The sequence below is a fragment of the Capsicum annuum genome, chromosome 8 (assembly GCF_002878395.1).
Source record: "Capsicum annuum cultivar UCD-10X-F1 chromosome 8, UCD10Xv1.1, whole genome shotgun sequence".
Classification (NCBI taxonomy): Eukaryota; Viridiplantae; Streptophyta; class Magnoliopsida; order Solanales; family Solanaceae; genus Capsicum; species Capsicum annuum.
In genome coordinates, this window is record NC_061118.1 from 166,581,382 (window position 1) to 166,604,350 (window position 22,969).

The following is a 22,969-nucleotide window of genomic DNA, read 5'->3' on the forward strand; positions in this document are numbered from 1 at the left end:
TCACTCTGAGTTGAAATGAGTTCTCATCAACTCAATGTTAGGATAGTGATAGTACCTAAGTTGATTTAGGTAGAACTAGGAATGAATGAATGAGCTCGCAGGGTCAACTACAAATCCAATTGAGTTTTGGCAATTGCATGGCATTGGTATTGCGTTCATCCCGACCCGAGTTGTCGATCGTTCACTCTGAGTTGAAATCAGTTCTCATCAACTCAATGTTAGGATAGTGATAGTACCTAAGTTGATTTAGATGGAACTAGGGATGAATGAGTGAGCTCGCAGGTTCAACTACAAATTCAATCGAGTCTTTGCAATTGCATGGCGTTGGTATTGCTTTCATCCCGATCCGAGTCGTAGATCGATCACTCTGAGTTGAAATGAGTTCTCATCAACTCAATGTTTTAAAAACTATATCTTTTAAAATTTTAAAATTAATTAAGATCGATTTGGACCAAATTAGCAATTTCAAAACTTATCATTCTTTTCCAAAATTATAAATTAACCCAGACAAATCATCCATTTGCGCAAAAAACTTTTCATTTTAAATCTTAAGTTCTTGCTCTTCTCTCTTTCTCTCTCTCAGGTGTCCTCTCCCTCTCAACAATACAAACAACAACTACTCAATATATTGCTCAACCATTCAAAACAGGTCGATTTTCTTCCTATTTACGACTACATATAGTTATTTTTTTCAACTTCATTCTCGCTTGTATCTGTTGTTTTCTCTATCTTCGCATGTAACAGAGTTCGAGAAGAGTTCTACATTTGTTCTTTATTCTAAAAAATAGGACTTTTTAGTTAATGATAAAAAAGAAGACTTTTAGTTGTATTATCTTCGAGAACGGGTTAACAATTTTGAGTTTTGATGCTAAAAAAGTAGGAAGCACTCGAGAAAACCCTAGTTTTTCTCTCAGTGTTTTGTTGACTATCGTGGTATTGTTAGATGGTATTTGTGGTATTGGTGATGGCTATTGCTGGTGGTGTTGGTATTTGTGTTTTTTAGCGATGGTGTCAGTGGTCTTGGTGTTGGTATTGGTATTGGTGGTGGTTTTGGTGGCATTAGTCGTGGCATTGGTTGTGGTGGTGGTGGTCCATCTGTTGCAACGGGTGGAAGATCTGTTGGGAGATATTAAATAGGTCTTCAAACAGATTCGGGTTCTCCATCTGTTCCAACTGATGGGTTGTCCGTTGGTGTATTTTTTTTTGTTATGTGGGAAGAATAATTTATTAAAATTTATCTCACTTTTTTTAAAAAAATTATGCAGCCATTAAATGCAATGTATTTTTTGTTTTTCTTTTGTTTGTAGATAAAATATGTCTCCCAAAAGAAAAGAAACAGAAAGTGGATCAACTTCCGATCACCAAACAAAAAAGGTTAGAGTACAGATAGATTCGGAGGAACTTCTAGAACAATTTCAGTCAGGGTAAAATGAAGCCGAGGAAAGTGATAACTCCTCCTCACCAATGGGGCGTGAAATAATATCAAAATTCCAACATGATTCTGTCAAAACCATTAGAATTGACAAATTTCAAGTTGCGATGCCGATGAATAACTCTAATGCAGTATTTGGTGATCTTGTACTTAAATGTCAGTTGGGGAAACCTTTTGACAAACTTAAGAGTATTATGAATAAGAAAAACATAGATGGACTTTTTAAGAAGAGCTGTTTTGCACATCTTCTTGAGCTGTCTAGGCCCCGCGCTCTTCGTTTCCCAATGATCATGGTATATGACCTTCTCAAGTGCAGGATCATGTATGCGGGGGATGATGGAGGTCCGAAGGAAGACGGTCAGAAATAAGATGGATGAAGTCTGAATCAACTACTGTGGCATGCCAGTTTATTTTGGATTGAAAGAGTTTGCCATTGTGACGGGCTTGAGATGCGATCGTCCAGAAGAACCTGTCATCAATAAAACACCCTACAAAGGATCCAATAAATGCAAGGTAAAAAAAGAAGGGTTGTTGGACATTGTTGGACCTAGCTACAAAGTGAAGGATTTGATAGCGGATCTCAAGAATAAAGATGTACCAAAGCACTATAGGGAGAAATTGTGCTTAGTTTGGTTTGTCCATTTCGTTTTATTGGCAAGAGACGTCAAGAAAGTCATAGAAAGTGATTTGTTGGCGCTTGCTGATGATTTTGGAAAATTCAATGATTATCCCTGGGGCTACGACAGCTACTTCTTGACTGTCAAATATTTACTGAAAGAGCTAAAGCCAAAGACGACCACATTATACGGCTTTTCTTGGGCTTTCATGATAAAATTGATCACTATTTTTACTCATTCATTAATTTATATTGAATATAATTGTGACTTTTTTTTTGCTTGCTTCCTGTTTAATATTTTTAGGCTTGGGCATGTAAAGCCATTCCTCCCCTCCGAAAGCATTTCACGGATTACCCGAATAAGGTTTCTCATCCAAGGATCCTTAGGTGATTAGCTGCAGTAGAGAGCAGCAAAAAAAATATTAACGAGGCTGATCTCTTTAACCCTCCGGATGATGCAGTACGTCTTCTTTCAACTAAAATAATTTGCCTCAAAGAAAGATATTGAAATAGATGTTCCATCTGTTGCAAGAGATTACCCGTCAACTGCATCTGGTGCAATGGGTAATCTGTTGCAACAGACGATCCATATTTTGCAACAGATTAACCATATGTTGCTCTGTTCTCTGAACCCTAGTCAACAGATTACCCATCTACTGTAAATTATGCAACAGATGGGTATTCTGATGCAACATATTATCAATCGATTTCAACATACAGATCAGCTATTACAGTAGCTAGATCGTCTATTACATAAGTTGGCTATGTTAACATAACTCGAGCCCCATGTAACCCAACTGACTGCAAATTATTATTATATGATTTAAATTTCTTTTGTCATTTTTTATAGGTTGTGCATACTTGGATCGTGCCTACCATTGATGAGCTAGGGATGATTTCTTTTCTTACTCTGGGTCTTGTTGATACAAAAGAAGACCCAACGATGGAGTTAATAAAGAAGGAATTGGATGGAGAAACATCCATAAGAAGAGCAGTTAGGCAAGGTCGGTCTAATGTTGAAGCTCTTCACGACCTAACTCAAACTGCAACAGATCTGGGTGCTTCTTCTAGGGGTGTTGCTGGTGGAGTTGTTTGTGATGGTGGCAGCCATCCTGCCTCTGCTTCTGCTGCCATTCGTGATTATGATCATGTTGGTGCTCAGTAAAAAATAAATATGTTTGAAAACACCCCTTGCACAGGTTCTCCTTCTTACCTCTACATCGGTCCCTCCCACCCTTACTGTAGTCCCTCTCTCCCCTCTTCACCCTCATGTTCTTATTGCAAATACAAAGTGTGCAAGGACAGAGAGGATAAACTCCTCGACAAGCTAGAGGCTATTGCTAAAGCTGTCGAAGAGTTGAAATCTAGGAGGGGTGTCATACCATCCAATGAGGTGAGAGAGCCATACACTCCTACAGTGGAGGTTAGGAGGAAGAGAAGAAAAATTAGATAAATTCTCTCCGTTCTGAAATCAGCAAAAATTACAACTCCCCCTGCTCCAATAGTTGTTGAAGTTCAGGGGCCATCGAAAAAGGTGGGCATATTCGTGGCGCTTGGCAAGGAGAAGAAGAAGGAACTGGAAGAATTCATCAAGATGAAGGTTCAAAAAGAATACACCATGCATTCATTTGCCGCCAAAGACTTCTCGAATATGGCAAATATGTGCTTGTGGTACGAGGACAAGGTAAGTTTACTTTTGCTAACCTACCCTTTCAATCTACTCCATGAAGAAGAATCTACGCAGCAGATGTGTAATCTGTTGCAACAGCTTGGTATTCTCTTGCAACATAATACACATCTGTTGTATAAGTTGCGTTGGCTGGGTAATCTGTGAACTGATTCAGAGAACCTTCTGCATCGGATTCTTTCCAATGTATTTTTATTCTTTACAATTACTAACCTATTTAAAAATTATCTTTTTATACCACAGTATATTGATGAAATTCTCTGCCTCATGAGGGGCAGACAGTTAGCGTACCCAGATACTTATGATGTTGCTGGACCTCAACTTCTACAATAATTTCAAAGATAGGTACGCTGATCTTCGTAATCTAGCTGATTTTGATGGCCCGGAATTTGATCAGCTAGTTTCTACGTTCCAAAGGGATGAAAAAGCGATTAAATATGTTAGAAGGAAGAGGCCATATCCACACGACAAGAGCTGGACCAAGGCAAAGAGAATCCTTGCAGTCATGAACGTGGATGTCACCCATTTTCTCACTGTTAAGATACTACTATACGAGGAAAAAATTAAGGTTTATGACTACAACTTACCTGTGTTCAGCGAGAAGACACTTTTAACCCACATGCAGCCACTCTTGAAATTGCTGCCCAAGTGGTTGACGCAGAGTAAGCTGATGGATCATTTGTCGGCTGAAGTCTTGGCGAAGGAATCATGGGTTTTTGAAGGTCGAAATAAGAACATCCAGCTCCCAAAAAATACAACCGGTGCAGCGTGCGGGACGTACTCGCTTGGATACATAGAGTGTTTGCTGATCGGCACACAAATAACCGGTGCGTGCGATACCATTGTGGGAAAGATACAATGGGTGTAGGCACATGGGGTACTAACTAAATGGTTGAAGCCCGTGTATAAAAAAGAACATATACAAAGACAGAGACGAACACGATAATAAATTTTCATTTCAAGCCAATTCACTATACATATAGGGCCAGTAATTTTTATGTCTGACAAAGTTGAATTTTTATAATGCAATAGATTTTATATCTTTCGTAACAGATATAGTACCTGTTGTGACAAATTGATTATCTGTTGGAATAGGTTGGTCATCTGTTGCGTTATGCAGATGTTCCCCATCTGTCTGTCGTAACAGATTTATGATCTGTTGTAACATATAACTTATCTGTTGCAACTGATCGGTAATCTATTGGAGCAAATCAAAAAAGTAGGAAGAACTATTATATAATTTCCAGCAGATGACCTACGTGTTGCATCTCATGTTGCAACATATGTCTAAATTTGTCTGATAAGATATGTCGTCTGTTGCAACAGATGTACTATCCGTTGCGATATTTGAATCTAGTACTCCATTTCAATTAACATGTTCAAAACTCAAAATTAATTATATTCATAGACAGAATAAAATAAATCGAAGCCTTCAGAAATTACATGAAATAACTCAACAAATAAATGAAATGTAAAAAAAATCATTATGAGTGCAAACGATCTACTCTACAAATAAATCAACAAGTTAAACCAAGGAGGATAGGTTATTACATTGACAGACTCAAGCTATAAAGATCTAATCAATATGGACAAGTTGTTCTTCATCCAGTACTATGGAATTTGGCTTTAGTCGTCGTGGATCTTTAACGTCAGTTGTGTATGGCTTCTGAGCTTTCGCTTCTCCATATTTCCATAAAATAGCAGCATATCTTTTGCGGAGTAATCCGACATCAAGTCCATCATTTGGTACTTGTAATCCATCGCTCAAATACTCGGCATAGCCGGCAACAAAAGGACCGCAATCCCTTTGTTATAAAAAATAGATAATTCATATCTTACAGTTCATGCAAGCGTTGTGAAATTTGTGAAATGAAACTAAATCATGACACTTAAACTTACAGGCTACCAATGGTTTGTTGAGTAATTCCTTCAACATATTGTACATCAAATGGATTAGCCATATTATCCTGGTATTCTTCAATCGTCGACCAATCAGTACGAACCTTTTGATCCAAAAAGCCACTCATATCAAGGTAAGTAGGCAATATTTTGGCCAGCTTTTGTATCTCAGACGACGGCCCAAAACGTCTCCTTCGCGACATCGAGTCATAAACTCGGATGCGCCTCTCTTTTAGAATGTCGACAACCAACACCCAATGGAATTCATCACCACAATTGATTGGGATGTACACTTCATCGACCAAATGCCAAGGTAAGCCAGCCGGAATGCTAAAACCTTTGATGATGTTGATTAAGCATTACTCATTTCGAAAAACTTTCGGCCGCTGTTGACAATACCTATCGTAAGCATTATTGATGTAAACTTTGTACAAACAATTGTCTGTTGTGTATCTGTATTATTTTTGTGTTTGCAACTTGGCCTTCTTTCGGAGGTAGTAAAAAATGACATCGATGTGCTGCACATATTATCAAATATTTTGGATTACGTGATGAAAAAATCAATACGCAGATGCAATTAAATAAAGTATTAATTAATAGTAATATGTATGGCCTTTAAACCTCATCATTCCAGCAAGTTTGGGGCTGTGACATCAAATAGAATCAATTTTTCATTTTGGGATACGCAACAACAAAGTCGAACATATCAAAACCAAGACTCGATTCGTTCACTTTGTAGTGCTCGTCATTTTATTTTCTATATGATGATTTATATGTGTTGATGTCAGGTTCTTACAACAAGAATTGTATAAACCAATATCCATAAAATTGATTTATGTACCTGCCGGCATGATGCTTTAACAAACCATCGGCAATCCATTTTGAATAGTCGTTAATCAACTGTGTTAGTTTTTTGGAGCCTCGTCCGAGATGTTGAACCCTTCAAATGGGTAATTCTTTCGTTCTCCCAAAATGACAGGCTCCACTTTTTCTTCATCTTTGGAAGCAGTTGATGGATTATCAACTGTCATATTATTCTCTTCGGTAGTAGCTGTGACATCCGCCTGGAAAGCCAGAATTGTCAATGCTAAGTAGAGATATACAACAGATTTTCCATCTGTTGCAACAGATGATCTTATGTTGCATCAGATGGATTATCTGTTAGGACAAATTCGAATAGGTAAATCAGAACAGTACAATAATTTTGAACAGATGACCTATCTGTTGGACTCTTCTGTTGAAATAAATAACGAATCTGATGCAATAGGTTAGACAACAGTTGCAACAGATGCTTACATTTGTTTGACAATTTTCAGCAGATGTATCATTTGTTGAAACAGATATGTGCTTGTTTGTTTTTTGGAACAAATGATGTACATTCACCTTCTTCAGCTCATGCTGCTCTTCTGTGGCCCTTGCATACTGAACATCGATGCAAAATAAAGACAGAGGCATTGCAATCTTGCTTTTTTTATGATTGATGATGCCTTGAAAGTGTCTTTCCTTCTCCTCTTAGCCGCCTTGATCTCTAGTGGAGTGTTTGGATATGAAATCCTCTTTGATGGAATGACACCCCTCTTAGATGTCATTTTCTTTACAGAAGCAGTTAGTGAATTAATAGCATTAATCACTCCATCGTATTTTGCCTTGCAGTCTTGACATTTGCATGAAGAACATTCGCTAGATGCGGCAAAATCTGGAGAAAAATTTGTACAATCATTATGATCATAATCATAATGGCTTGTTGTTTCAAAAATTGTAAGAGGAGCATCATTAGCTCCACCCTCTAAAATTATTTTTCTTGTGATGACTGTTACTTCAAAAAATTCCATTTTTATTCCATCAACTACCTTAGGGTCCGATAAAGTTTGCACAGACCATAAAGTAAGAAAAAATGGCATCTTCAACTCTCGGTTAGTCGGAACAAGCCACGGATCGACAATCTAAAATAAATCGGTACATACATTAAGAATGATGATGAAATCATTTAATCATTAATTAAAACAAAAACTTGATTAGAATTGGACTTACTGCTTCCTTGGGGAGATTGAAAAGATCAAGAAATTTTACATTTTTATCGGTTTTGACCGACAACCATCTCAGAATTCTTAGACATGAAACTTCTTCTTGGTAGTTCACTTGTTGTCTCAAATACGGAATGACTTCAAATGCCCAAGCCTATAACATAACGCCAATAAATCAAAAGCATTATTGAATAAAAAAATGATGAATCATATCATGATAAAAGAAATATTTACCATGAAGGCCCATGGAAAACCATATAAGTTGACTATTTTTGGCGTTAACGGAGTCAACAAATATTCGACAGTCATTTTGAAGCTTTCATAACCCCAAGGATAGCTGTTAAATGCCTCAAGATCTTCAGAGAGATTTATTAAACCGAGGCTTATGTTGTTGTTAACGTCTCTCGCTTAAAGAATATTACGTACAAACCAAACCAAGCACAATGATTGCTTGTGCTTCTTTGAAAGTCTTTTACCTTTCAACGCTTCAATCAAATTTTTGTTTTTGAAGCTTGGACCAACAATGAACACCAGGTCACGTTTACTCGACTTGCCTTTTTCCTTTTTGGGTATGCGGGGTGCTTTTTTTTAGGTTAGAGTAGTTATAACTTGAGAAGGAGAAGGAGGATAACGTTTTAGTCTGATAACTATGACAAACTCCTCCCAACCAAAACAAATAGGCATGCCACAGTAATTTATCCACACCTCATCCATCTTATCTTTGTTCTCATACATAAACCTGTGCTTGAGAAGATCATATACCATTTTCATCTGGAAATGAGCATTGATGTCCTCCGACAAATCAAGATATTGCCCAAAGCAGCTTTCCCTGAAATAAGAATCCAATTTTTATTCTCGAAGTATTTTTTGAAGGCGTCGAAAGATTTTTTTCATGACTGACTTAACCACGAGATCACCTGTTAAATCTGTGGCACCATCGCACTGCATTCTCATAGGATAATGATCAATGCTGAAGGTTTTGACCAACTCTTCGACGGAAGGACTATTAGCATTTGAATCATCTCTTTTGAAAGATTCCTCCTCCCCGTGTTCATTATCTTCTGCTCCTACTAGAGATAACGCTTGTAAAGCAAGCTCATAGAGTGGTGGATGTAGCTGAGCTGCTGCACTTGTTCCTTTACTTGGACTTGATTCAATTTCTTTTCTTTTAGGGCCATGTTATCTTAAATTAAAAGGAACATAACATAGATTATAATTGATTAATGCATAACAGTAATATAACAGTTCCAACAGACAACTAATCTATTGCACCAGGTATGTTATCTGTTGCAACATATAACCGACCTGTTGCAACGGATGAGTAATACGTGGGAACCATAAAAATAGCACTATCTGTTGTACCTGGTATTTTATCTGATGCAACACATAACTGATCCGTTACAACGGATGAGTAATCCGTTGGAAATCATAAAAACATATCACTAATCTGTTGCACCAGGTATTTTATCTGTTGCAACATATAACGGACCTGTTGCAATCCGTTGAAAAGAATAAAAATGGATCACTAATATGTTGCACCAGGTATGTTATCTGTTGCAACAGATAACCGACCTGTATGAGTAAATCATTGGAAAGAATAAAAACAATCCTAATCTGTTGTAAAATGAAGAGTAAATCGTTGGAAACAATAAAAACAAAACACTAATAAGTTATTTGTTGGATTTATATTGTTTAGATTTTTTCCAAACAGAAGAGTCGTCTGTCGCAACAGATGAATGATCTGTTAGATTGTTCACCCGTTGCATCAAATTTTCATAGTTGCATCAGATTTTTAATCTGTTGCATAAGATTTTCATCTGTTGCATCATATGTTTCATCTATTACATCAGATGTTTCAACTGTTGCAATACCATTTCTACCAAGACAAACAATAAATCAACCCAACAACACCAACATATCACACACACACATACACACTAAGAACATCAGCTGTGACAAAAAATCACCAACAAATTAGAATTAACAGTACGACAACGAGAAGAAGAAATGCAAAAATATCAGAAATTAGGGTTTTATTCAGTCCACATTTCAATACCAGAAGAGTAGTTGGCTCAAGTTCCTCTGTTTCTTCATAACTCTTTACCTGTGAAAAAGGAAATGGGAGAACGAAGAACTCGAAGTTGTTGTCACCGGAGAAGTATTCACGTCGATTGACGGTTGAAAGTCGAAAAGGAACTCGCCGACTATTTGTCGCCGGAGGTTAAAGGGAGAAATTTTGTAGAACTGTTGGTTGGGAGAGAGTTGAGAGAAGCTGGAGAGAGAGAGTGGTTGATTAGGATTGAAGAGGGGTGAGGCTTGGGCTGATTTGTATTTTTGAAAAGATTAGAAAGTTTTGAAAATATTAATCAAGTCCACAATAAGTTTCCCCCTATCTGTTGATCAATCCCACCAATCCTTCATTCAAGACTTAAAAGACACTTTTCCTTCAATTTTCTCATGTTACAGAGGAGTGAAATATAACATAAAAATTTACTTTTTAAAAATATTAGACTAATATAATAAAATATCATTATAACAAATTAATTTTAGAAAAACTTAAACTAATATAATAAAATATTATTATAACAAGAAAAGTTTATACACAATTACAACTGTACTAGTCAGATCAAGTATTTTCCAATTTAGATACCCCTCTTTTTTTTTTTTTTTTTTGAAAAATTTCCAGGAAAACCTGCACAGCCTCTACCCTTCGGATAAGCTACTCTGTGGTAAGCACTGTGTGCGCACTACGTAAACCCCCCGATGCAATAGCCTGCAAACCATACGGGGTTGTAAACCGCACTAGACAAGCCCTGTGCGACAAACTCATGGCTCAACAGCATTGAGGGGGGTTCAATCCCGGACAGCTGGGGTGGGCTAGCACCCTCCAAACCAGGGAGCCAGTCCCGAAGGACATACACCCTCTTTTGATGATACTCAGATATAAGAAAAAATTTCCAAAAATTGTCCCTTGTCCAAATTTGTCAATTTTATCATGTGTTACATTTTGGATCTACTCGTACGTTTGCCGTTTAGCAAATTGCCTCGTTTTTTTGTATATATCACGTGTCAAATTACTTTCGAGCAAAAAATTCTAATGTAACCTCCTACTTTTGACTAAAAATTACCTTCCCCTATACTTCAAAACCGGAGCTCCATTAGAAGTTGAAGGCCAAAAACATATACCTAATATTGTGTATCAGATTCCCAAAGTATAGGGGCACATTTAATCCTTTTCTCCAGATATACAAGCTACTCTCCCTTCCTAATGCAATGCAACTGCTACAAAAAATATAAATTGAGAAATGGAGAAATGGAGAAATCTCTAAGCAGACAGTGAGTGGTACGTAGTTGTAAAACTTGTAGCATAAAAGAACCCGTCTCTCTTTCCTTCTCCGCACGAATACCAAGTTTTTGTCCACGGCAAAGCTCAAAAAAGTAACAAGCCCCGGAGACAAAGCCTGCTACAATTCAGTAGGAAAATCTATAATGCTTCAACAATTTCTGGCCACAAGGACATTCCATGCCAATTTCAAAGTATTACCAGTAATATCTATCTCAAGATATATCAAGGAAGTCACTAGTAACAACAACAAAAAACACGTTAGGAAACAAGAAATCCTTAGCATACTAATGCAGTCACTATTCACAAGTTCACCGACCTTATACAAATTTCATTGTGAAGAAAGAAGCAGGAATGTGCTTTTACGGAGAGCTGTCAATTTTGAGGAAAAAGAACTGATGATTCATGGAAAAAGAAGATGCAAAAAGAGAACATAGAATATTACAAGGCACTAAGGGGTGAAGAGAATTTTTAAATGGAAGTAGAGAGTAATCACATTTGCAGCATTGAACTTGATATGATAACCATGACGTTCTCATAACCACATCTAAGTAGCTAGAAGCCTTTCAATGGCAGCCACATAGAACTCCTTGGGCATTGTTCCAATGACAGACTCAAATTTCTCTCCATTCTTGAACAGTATCACCACAGGAACAGCCTTGATATCATAGTTCTCAGCAACTTTTGATTCTTTATCCGCATCGAGTACATAGCATTTTAATCTCCCTGAATACTCAGCTGCAATCTCATCAATTACCCGATGAACCATCTGGCAGGGGCCACACCAAGTGGCATGAAATTCAACAAGAACAGGAGTATCACTTCTCAGTATCAATTTCTCCCAAGACTTAGTAGTGACTGCTGGAGCTGCACATTGCAAGTTGGAAGCAATTATTAGCACAAACTTTCAAAATTCAACTTGGATTAAAATAAAACACCACACATATGCTTCATATATGAATCCATTTCCTGCACACTGATGAGCCAAAACTCTAATGCACCAACCTAAGATACAAACACCACTAGCTCATATGAGAAGATTTTAAAGTATAATTTAAATACTAGCATAGTGTTCAGACACATTCTCAGTCAATCATTTTACTCCAGACCTTTTACATATCAATCACTAAATCTCAATCCCAAATTTGTTGATTCTTCTCCAGTAGACATTTTATCATGAAATAGACGATTTAAAATATCTCTGTAACATTAATTTATACAACCATTGCTTCTGGTAGAAGCCCTTCCAGAGCAAAATATGATCTCTTGAGCAAATGCAAGGAGGATGTATAAAGGCAGCCCGGTGCACTGTAAGGTGGATGTATAAAAAGTTGTTAAATGCTTTCGATTTTCTTCTGTGTACAAGGACATCTTCACACAATTACTGCAACTTCAAAGATTTCACTCATTTTAGAGAATCTTAAAGCATCCACTGGTGCAAGAGACCAAACTATGCTCAACTGTCACCTTTGTTTTTATCATTAAAAGGTTGCAATATTGATAATCCAGCAACCAGAAGGTGCAGCAGAAAATTTTCAGAGGAGTAATACTACTGAAAAAGTAAAGAACAAAAAAACTCTCCATGGCTTGTGGGTCATTTGCGGTGGCCATGCTACACCAAAAAAGCAGTATAGAGATACATCTGTACTTAATTCTCAACTGCCACCTTATAACCATACAAATCTTTTACAATCAGACTACAGAAATGGAGGAGTTTGAAATGGAAACAATTAGACGCTCTTGGCTTCGTAAACATATCTATGTGCTTGCTTTTTCACTACTAATGAGCCTAGCTTTGGATGCTTATGGAGATATGGCTTTGGTAAAGATCTGCTTAGTGTGTGCTTTCTCGGGTGATACTTAATAGAGATAGTCAAACTCTTAACTTGAGAATGTTATAGCACAACTTAAGGTGTTTCTGTTAAGGGATTCCTAAGCTCCGAATAAGATGCACCTAGACCTCAAACGTTTGATCTTCATATTTTAATGACTGTTCTCTTTCAGAAGTTTATTCATACCTAAAAGCACATTAACAAGTCTAGTTTGAAATCCATTCAGGATTAAAAGAAAACATTAGTTTTGGACCTTGCAGGTGTAAAATGTTAGTGCAGCTCATATTTATTTCCAAATGCAAAATAGCATTTGGTGATACTTTTATGGAGGACTTCAAATCACTTCCATTCACACATGAGGCCTGAGATAATTTAGATAGTGATGCAAGTATGTCAACAAGAGGACATATGTTGCATTCCCAAAAAGGTTCCCCATGTGTGCTACCTAATCCAACTAGCCTGCTAAGAGAACAGGTAACATTCAATTGGATATGCCAGGCATTGGAAAGAAACTTTGGTGTAGCTACAGTGGAATTACAAGAAGTAGATATGAACTGCAAGGTAATACAACATGTAATGACGTGACGATATGGAGAAAGGGGAACAAAAGAAACTTGGATGATATGGAACTTTCTTTGTCCAAATTGAAAATTCTTGCTCTTTTTTTTAAAAAAAAAAACTGCTGGAGCACATAAAGCACTCCCATTCATAGGTAAAAGAAATAGTTCTGGTTAGCTCCTTTTCTATACTTCTTGTATGGTGGAGGTCGAAAAACTTTTGCAGCAGAATCTTTTTTTTAATCTGCTTTTTCTTGATATGCAAAGAAATCTTGACTCAATTACTAACAGAAAACTAGAAAAGAAGTGTTGCCAACTAGAAGCCAACACATATCTAGGCAAAGGCAACTGCTCAATATTGGTATGTGAGAAGTAACCCTATCAATATTGGAATAACAACTAGAACGAGCTAGAATTGCATTTCTCATACTCATACAAAATCACTATCACTTGTTGTTTCATTAGATACCTATGATTTTAAGCATCCTTACAACTTAACAAGGGAACAGGCTCATACTATCACTGCTTACAAAGCTCCATCTATAATTTCGGAACAAAAGTAGGTATTGGCTACTTCATTAGCACAAGGCATTACCACATCTTTTGGTGCATTAGAGAATCATCAAGGAAAAAATAATTGGTCTCAGATCTATTACAAAGCAGAGATCCACGCCAAGACAGCCTAATGATTCCCTTTCACCGAATTTCTACTGTACGAATTTGAGTATTTTGAATCGTACAGCTTAAACAACCAAAAAAAAAAAGAAAAAGAAAATGAGAATGGAGCTCAAACAAATACAAAACTACTTTCTTACATCAAACAAAATAATCATGATCCGATATATATTCGACTAACTTTTCTGATTCAGCCATTAACATTAGACCAGATCGATACAATTTTTCATATAATTCAAATCAATGAGCACATTAATCACAATTATCAACAATAAATCAGCGAATTAAAACTCGATTTCCTTCATATATTTACCAGCACAACCAACAAATACGCATTAGGAAGTACGTATCAACAGCAAAATAAGCATAAAATACCAGATATTCCACTAATTTTCCTGGTTCAACCATTACTATTACACCAGATCGAAGCAATTTTTTCATATATCCAAATCAATGAGCATATTAATCACAATTAATATCTCCAAATCGGCAAAAAACAAAACTCAAATTCCTTCATATTTTCACCAGAATAACCAAAAAAGTACGTATCAACACCCAAATAAGCATAAAATGAGATATTACCTTTGATATCGCGGAGGCAGAAAACTCGCAAAGGCGAAGGAGAACAGGCTTTCCATGTTCCAAATCCCTTATTGTGCTCAAATGAGAGACCGATTCGAACATTTTGGTACTGATTAAACTTGTACGGCAAGTTACAGAGCTGAGAATACTGCAGAGACAAAGAGCGTGAGAGAGAAGACGGAGCGTTGGAGTAAAGAGTAGCAGAGCTAGCACACGTAGCCATTTTGCAATAGAGACAATGCAGAGAGAGAGAGAGGTGTCCAAATTTCTATATTTATTAGCCAATGACAAGTACTATACAGGGTAATCTGGTATGGTATAGTGTAATAAGTTGAATAAGTATAATAATTTTAAGGTAAGTTTAAAATTATTTTATCTCACCGTTTATAGTAAAAATAAGTAAGATACATGATGGCATAAGAGATTTGAACTCATAAGATTATTCATACTTATCCATCTCATACATTAGACAATTCTGTGGTTCCTTCTATTAAAAGAGAACGGTTGCTACAATATTATGTAGGAATTGTTATTTGCTAGTTAACACCATTATTTCCAATTTAGGAACTGGTTTATTGATAATATAAGTGGGAGGATTTGAATTTGAAATCTTTAATAGACATTTGGACAATAATTATTAGAAGTCTCACAAATTAATATTTTTGAAGTGTATTCAACTGTAAAAATGTTAAATATTTGTTAATAAAAATAATTATTTCATAAAATTACGATAGACGATTTAAAATAAATAAATATTCATAAGTATTTCAAATCACGTTTCATCTATACTGTTATAAAAGAAAGTTATATGTACATATTATTAATGAAGAGAAATCAAAATTTGTAGAGTCGATAAAATTTTCATTAAATTTCATTTTTATTTGCTAAAGGAGTTATAATACTATACATTGAAGTGTCTCATGTTAGAAAAAAAACAGTACAAAAAGTGTCTTATTGTAATTATACTTTATGTCATTTTAAATGGTTAAATAAAAAAATAGTAATCTTATTAAATTGATTGATTATGGCTGAGGCTTCGATTCTCCGATCGCTATGTTGGCAATATGCTTATCTAAAATGGAGAATGAGTGCTGCACGGAAGTTTTTGTTGGCTGATTGAGTGCGGCAATTGGGCAAGTTAAAGAGGGTAAGTCAAGGAAAACGTGAGAGTATTTGCTATGGAACGCTGATAGAGACTGCCACTGACAAGTCACAAATATTTGTTTATCAAAACTCGAGTTATTACTATTATTTTCTTATGTGGGGTGGGGATATTTTATTTTATGGGGTATGTGACCACCAAACCTGGAATACAAACAAACGTCTTTATCTTTTCTTATTTCTTGTTTCTGTTTTGGCAGTTTCCTTCTTGCAGTATTGCCACCTTTCCCCACCTAACCTCATCCTCGTTATTTTCCCTCATCGTCTTTATTTTTATAATTAAAAAGTGAATAACTTTATTTTTAAAAAAAGAAATAAATTAAAAAAGTACCAAAAGAAATGAAAAACTTGATTAGACACACACGCCCAGTGGGACTCGAACCCACAATCGCCTGATTAGAAGTCAGACGCCTTATCCATTAGGCCATGGGCGCTGCTGTTGCAGTGGCTGATTTACTAATTATTACTCCTTTCATTTTATAATAAATGAATTATTACATTTTAACATACATATTAAGGAAAAAACATTAAAAGCATAAATTTAACACAACTTTTCATTTTTACCCAAAAAAAAAAATTAACCTTGTAATACTTTTTCAAAAATTAAATGACCGTCAAATCATAAGGGCAAATTTAAAAAAAAAATTAATGATTCACTTATTTTGAAACACCAATAAATACCCAAATAATTCACTTATTCCGAAACGGAGGGAGTGTCATCAAACTTATTAAACGTAACTGCATTATCTCATTCCGTTTCTTGGTACTATTTCCCCCAATTACAGTTAAAGTTGGATTATGAATACTGTTGGCATTAATCATAAGGCTGTCTCTTCCATTTTAAGATTATACTATGACAAGTGAAATGAAATTGTTAATGATCGGCATGAAAATTGAAGGGATTAAGCTTTCTCATCTTCCATGTTTATTGTAGGCACTTTTGTATCAAGTGTTTCTCATTTACACTTAATTCAGTCAATAACAATAGCAGCAGCCACAGACGTGCAGTAATTAGCTTCCAGAACAAAGTACAGCAGTAATAAAGAAACATAGCTTCATCGAACTAACTGCACGCTCAACCTAAACTGCTACAATCCAACTACTCTTTTTTTTGTAAATCTTTGAGTTTCTCGTCCTTGGCAGGGAACCAATTTATCTTTGCTTTCACAGCTTAGAACTTACTGTAACCTAGCTGATTATGCAGTTGGTGCCTCCACTGTTGGAGACGGAATCAAAACAAGCCTTGGGCAGCAACATATTTCTTCAGCTATGGTTTGCAGTATCACATTCTGAAGACACCATATTTCGTAGCTTCAGGTTCACAATTCAAGGAAGCAGAGATGCAAAGGCTCAATATTCTCCTTGTGTCAGCTGGGTCGATTATGCCGTCATCCCAAAGCCTTGATGTGGCATAATATGGGCAGCCCTCTCTGTCATATGCCTCTACAACTTCAGCCTTGAACTTTTCTTCCTCTTCCTTAGTCCACTGCAACACAATCATGTCAATTACTGGACACAATCAAAATGATATAGAGAACTATAGGTGACAATGTCTTACCTGAATTCCCCTCTTTTTCTTGGTGGCTCTCTCTACTTGAGCAAGGACTCCAGCAGCCTTATTAATCCATGATTAAAATGAGAACGACAAAATTTCACGGTAAGTAAGAACAGTTGCTAGGCATAGCAACATATTCAGAATTTAGGAAGTAAAACGATGTAATCATGCATATATATATATATATATATCAATGTGTCACTGAAGAGCATATACCTGTGGACCTCCCATTACAGATATTCGAGCATTTGGCCAGAAGAACATGAAATTTGGACTATATGCACGTCCACACATTGCATAATTGCCAGCTCCAAAGCTTCCGCCGATAACTACCGTAATCTTGGGAACCTTATTTCATATATTTGCAGGAGACGTTAATGTCTTCAGTATATTCCTCAATAATAAGACTGAAATCATAACTTTAAAAGAGACAGGCTTAAATGATAAAAGTATATTACTGATAAACTGAATCATAGAGTATGGATAGTTGCTATGTAGATTCGGAGTTCCACAAAATGTTCTGATGATGCTTTACTCTCAAAGGACAAAATAAATCCAAATTTATGACATTTTCTAAGTTGAAGTTTACCTTCGCACAAGAAACTGCCATCACCATTTTAGCTCCAGCTTTGGCAATACCACTTGCCTCAGATTTGGACCCAACCTACCAAATTAATGAACATCTTAACCTTATTTTCAAGACAGATCTGTATCCAAATGAAAATCTCCCAATAAAACATGGTTAAGAAGCACATTCAGATTTCAGAACTCAAAACTCATTTCAGGATGCCAACCAGAAATACCCCTGAAACCGCATAAACCACTTACTCCACCCTATAGCATCTGAATCGCCCATCCAACATTCATGTTTCAAGATGCTGATAGAATTTTAAGTCAGCTTAACTCTATTTTGGACTACTTACCCTTTTTCTGCTTCTGTTCCTTTTGTTCTTTCAATAGGAAGTAATTGCTTTCAAATCACAAGTGAAACATGGTTCAGATGCACATAGGCTATAAAAAGTGAAAGGTCATGTAAAAGAAACAGATGATATGGATGAGTTCTTCTACAAGTTTTGCCATAGCCTTGCAAGATTCATTTAACAAATTCATCATGAAGTGTTTCATGATGAACCATAAATCCATCTATGGGATATCAATAAGTACTCATTTCATATGACTATACAACTGCTTGTCACATGATGCTTGCTTTTTTCCCCTTATTATAGTCAATAGCAACTGATTAAAGCAAGTTTGTATCAAACACTTACATCACAGGAGGAGAAAAAAATGCTTACCATAAATCCAGTAATATTCTGAAGGAAGATCAGAGGAATGTTGCGTTGAGTACATAATTCAATAAAGTGTGTGCCTTTCTGAGCAGATTCCATAAACAGTATCCCATTGTTTCCAATGATCCCTACTGGCTGTCCACAAATTCTTCCAAAGCCAGTCACAAGTGTCTGTATGTATCAACGAGTACACTCAGAAAACAAATGAATGAATAATATAAAACAAATGAGAGACAGTTGTGACTTATTAAGGAATAAAAGGGCCTCACAGTGCCATACAGTTTCTTGAATTCATCAAATTCACTTCCATCAACAATGCGGGCAATAATTGATCGAACATCAAAGGGCTGTTTGAGATCTGTTGGTGCAATGGCGCGAAGCTCTTTCACATCATACAAAGGTTCTTTATAATCAGCTCTAGTTTGACCAGATACTTCTGGACCACCAGCCATGTGAAGGTTCTTAACAATATTCCTTCCTATAGCAAGCGCATGCAGTTCATCTGCAACACAGGATATTAGATGCCATCATTATGTCAGGAAACATTAAGATCGGCAGAAGACACCACAAGCATAAGCCAAAAGTTTGAACCCAGGAAATGGAAGTACAATCTAAAAGTTTAATAGCAAGAGGGGATTTTACCATGGGCAAAGTAGTCCGAAACCCCTGATGTCTTACAATGCACAGTTGCACCTCCAAGGTCTTCTGCAGAAACTTCCTCACCAGTTGCTGCCTGATAAAAGTTTTCTATCAGATAGACATTATGCTCAGAGAAGGCATTTAGCTAAAGCCTAAATTAGTAAAATCTCAAATGGTTTATTATCTTAATTATGATAAAAGATATCAATGTTTCACACAGAGCAAGAAAGCTAACTGGTAACCTTTACAAGAGGAGGTCCAGCCAAAAATATGGTACCATTCCCTTTGACCATTACACTCTCATCAGCCATTGCAGGAATGTAAGCTCCTCCGGCAGTACAAGAACCTAATACCAGTGCGATTTGAGGAATACCTTCAGAGGACATCACAGCTTGATTGTAAAATATTCTCCCAAAATTTTCTTTGTCGGGAAAAACCTCGGCTTGCTTTGGAAGGAAAGCTCCACCACTATCAACAAGATATATACATGGTAATTTACATTGAGCAGCAATCTCTTGTGCCCTGAGATGTTTCTTGACAGTTATTGGAAAGTAACTTCCACCCTTGACTGTAGGATCATTTGCCACCAACATACAGAGTCTCCTGTGTATTGTTCCAATTCCAATAACTATCCCACCAGAAGGTAACGACTCTTGGTACAATTCATGACCTGCAAGCTAAATTTACCATAATGATTTAGAGTAAGAAAAATACATATCAGGATACTTTTCTAAAAAGAATTTAAACAAAAACAAGTATACTCAGCCCCACAGCGACGAATAAACAGAAGACAAATGGTGTTTTTATGCTACAAGTGCAGACAACATTCCCGAGTACCAAATTTATCAGAATGTAATCATACTAATCATCTACTCTCAAATGCTTTGCATAAACTCAAGTATATTAGTTCCTCAAGACAGTGTGTAGTTACCATATGTAACTTATGAAATTCATGATTCAGCTCAAGAGAACTTGAGAATGAAACAACCAGGATCAAGTATACTAGCTGAATGATGCTAACCGCACAAGCAGTAGTTTTTCCATTTGGTTCCTTTCATAATTATCTATGCTTGGATCATGATAAAAACCCAGCAAGAAAACAAACTGCAAAACTGTGAACCGAATAATTTTCACCAAGAAGGGAAAGGATATCACCACATGGAGGGGTCTGAAAAAGGCTCTTCAACGCTATTAAGTACTTAAGTAGGCAACCTACTTAGCCATGTAATAAGTCCCGTGCCTTCTACTTCACTATGAATATGAAAAGTTAGTTCGACGCCATAGCATCCTATATTAAAATTGGATTACTAATATCAGCTTCATATCAATCACAATATCAATTACTAACTTGTCGAATTTGCAAGTCTTTTTGCTCATGTGAATCCTATAAATTAAAGCAACTTTAAGTATTTCACAAGCAGACATTTTATTAGAAGATATGAAAATGAATCAAATAAAGATAAATGTTTAGGAAGATTATTTCTATCACGTATAGACAAATGAAAAGTGGAATTCAATCTTTTACAAGTCCGTGGTTCTGTGGCATATGTAGGTTAGTTCTGGAATTGAGATTTCACTGCATAAGCATCATTTTTCTTTTATATCCTTTTTCAACATGCAAGTAACATTATATCGTAACAAAAATTAAGTTGATAATTCCCACAAAGATGAGTCTCAATGCTTCTAGCAATCAAAATTGTAATTGGTTGAGAATGTAAGGTTCCGAAAAATGAAAAAAATTAACCTGACAAAGTTCAAGGAATGAAGATCCAGGATCAATAAGGCGATCAATCCTCTCTCTAGGAAGAAGCTTATTCCTACTCCGATGCCTCTTCACAGCTTCTGCTCCTCCTCCTTCCATAACCTAACAAAAACAAAAACAATTCACAATTTTTCCCGCATACATACTTGAAACAATCACATCTCGAGTAATCAATTACAAACTTTAGCACTATATTTAACTGAAAATGTAAACTTTTCACTCCAAATTACTCCCAAAATTCAAAAAACAACTCCTAATTAACTAAGAATGTAAAGGAGAAAAAGGTGACCTTGAGAATGTGAGAATGAAGTTGAGAAACAAGTTCATCCATGATTTTAGAGTTGCGAGAATACGTATCGGAGCTCCGGTCGAGTGTGTCCGATAGGATACTGATGGAGCAATTTCGGGTCGAAATGAGAGTACCCGGATACATCATCCGCCAAGGAATCGAGCATTGTGAAGCTAATTTCCTAGTCCAAATTCGCAGCATTTTGGTTTGATTTGAATGTGGCGGATTTTAAGTTTCTTATAAATAGAGGAGACTTGGATGAGACCCCTACACTATTATGCATATCCGATCCTCCGTGGACGCGCCTCAGCAAATAGATAGAAACGTGCACTACTTTTGCTATAATACATATACTTTATTAACCAAACAAAAAAAAATAGATTAACTTTGATTACCGAACAAAAAGAAATAGATTAACTTTGAGAATTCGCAATACTTTGCTATAAATTATAATTCATATTTACCAAAAAAGGAAAAATAGATTAACATTGAGAAACTATTCTGAAAACAATATTTATATTTTTTAAAAGAGTAAATACATAATTACCCTGATCTTGTTCGAGTTTTGTAAAAAGACACCTAAACTTTCATTTTAACCTATTACCCCACGATTCTTTTTTATTTCATTGCAAACATATCATTTTTCGCTGAATCTCAATCACAACAAGGAAAATGAAATACACGCATCAATCAGGTGTTTCCACGTGTCAAATACGTTTAATTTCATATATTTTTATTTTTCTAATATAATTTTCCTTTTTATTTAATTTAACACCCTCACCCCACCCCCTCTTTCCCCCATCCATAATCCAGCACCTCTGCCTCCCCCATCCAGCACCTTTACTCCCCACCCCTCGCATTCAGCACCTCCCCTCCCCCGCGTCCAGCACCTTCCCTGCCTCTCCCCCTCGTCGCCTCGTGCCCAGCACTCTTCCCGTTAATTTTTTTTTTTGTTCAAATCAATTCAAAAATAGTTTTATGATTGAATTGAGTTTTAAGGACTGATAAATGATTGAATTGAGTTTTAAGGACAGATAAATGATTGAATTGAGTTTTAAAGATAGTTAAATGAGCTTTAATGAAGCTTTAATAGAGGAGCTTTAAAAAAAAAGAAAATCAATAAAAGAGCTTTAATGGTGATATTGTGTCGAAGAGCTTTAATGATATTGAAAAAAATATTGTGTTGAAGAAAAAATAGTAGGTAGTTAAATGATATGATTTAATTGCAAAATGGAGTTTTAATGATATGATTTAAAAAAAAAAAAAACTTCAATGGAGGAGCTTTAATGGTGGCATTGTGTTGAAGAAGAAATTGTGGGGTTATGGTGATGATGATGATGATGTTGTTGTTGTGGGCGTAATTGATGTTGTTGTTGTTGTTGTAATTGATGTTGTTAAGTGATGGTGATGAAGAAGAAGTTTGGGAAGAAGACAATAGTGGATGGGGGTTAGAAATAATTTTTAAAAATAGATAAATATTATTTAAAAAAAATATATAAATTATATATTAAATTATTTTACACGTGTCAGCTTGTAATTAATCCAAAAAGTCAAATTTGAGCTCTTTCACGTGCCTGTTAAGCGTGTGTATACGCAGGGAGTCAAAATAGCGTGTTTGCAACGAAAT

The 22,969-nt window shown here is 36.0% G+C and overlaps 2 protein-coding genes and 1 non-coding gene across 3 annotated transcripts; all 3 read right to left on the bottom strand.

The window, feature by feature from the left end:
• Window positions 1-11,242: 11,242 nt before the first annotated feature.
• Window positions 11,243-15,283, bottom strand: LOC107840270 (thioredoxin M3, chloroplastic). Its single transcript, XM_016684088.2, has 2 exons — window positions 14,648-15,283; window positions 11,243-11,868 (listed from the first exon to the last, which is right to left on the bottom strand). Exons 1-2 carry the CDS (start codon window positions 14,868-14,870, stop codon window positions 11,549-11,551), a joined length of 543 nt encoding a protein of 180 aa, XP_016539574.1. The 5' UTR covers window positions 14,871-15,283; the 3' UTR covers window positions 11,243-11,548.
• Window positions 15,284-16,169: 886 nt separating this feature from the next.
• TRNAR-UCU lies at window positions 16,170-16,242 on the bottom strand. The gene has a single exon. It is a non-coding gene; the product is annotated as a tRNA-Arg (tRNA).
• Window positions 16,243-16,701: 459 nt separating this feature from the next.
• On the bottom strand, window positions 16,702-21,752 carry LOC107840271 (methylcrotonoyl-CoA carboxylase beta chain, mitochondrial). Its single transcript, XM_016684090.2, has 10 exons — window positions 21,343-21,752; window positions 21,036-21,155; window positions 19,534-19,968; window positions 19,295-19,385; window positions 18,922-19,154; window positions 18,659-18,823; window positions 17,953-18,027; window positions 17,580-17,711; window positions 17,367-17,423; window positions 16,702-17,294 (listed from the first exon to the last, which is right to left on the bottom strand). Exons 1-10 carry the CDS (start codon window positions 21,541-21,543, stop codon window positions 17,091-17,093), a joined length of 1,713 nt encoding a protein of 570 aa, XP_016539576.1. The 5' UTR covers window positions 21,544-21,752; the 3' UTR covers window positions 16,702-17,090.
• Between the last annotated feature and the right edge of the window lie 1,217 nt (window positions 21,753-22,969).

Bases quoted from the DNA above. Each gene is read 5' to 3' on its own strand.
- LOC107840270 (XM_016684088.2), bottom strand. From the start codon at position 14,870: ATGGCTACGTGTGCTAGCTCTGCTACTCTTTACTCCAACGCTCCGTCT. The intron at 11,869-14,647 runs GTAATATCTCAT...TGCAATGTGCAG, and splicing joins CTGCCTCCGCGATATCAAAG to CTCCAGCAGTCACTACTAAG.
- LOC107840271 (XM_016684090.2), bottom strand. From the start codon at position 21,543: ATGCTGCGAATTTGGACTAGGAAATTAGCTTCACAATGCTCGATTCCT. The intron at 19,155-19,294 runs GTAAAATCCCCT...CCTGTGTTGCAG, and splicing joins TTCGGACTACTTTGCCCATG to ATGAACTGCATGCGCTTGCT. The intron at 17,424-17,579 runs GTATATGCTCTT...TGGATTAATAAG, and splicing joins CTGTAATGGGAGGTCCACAG to GCTGCTGGAGTCCTTGCTCA.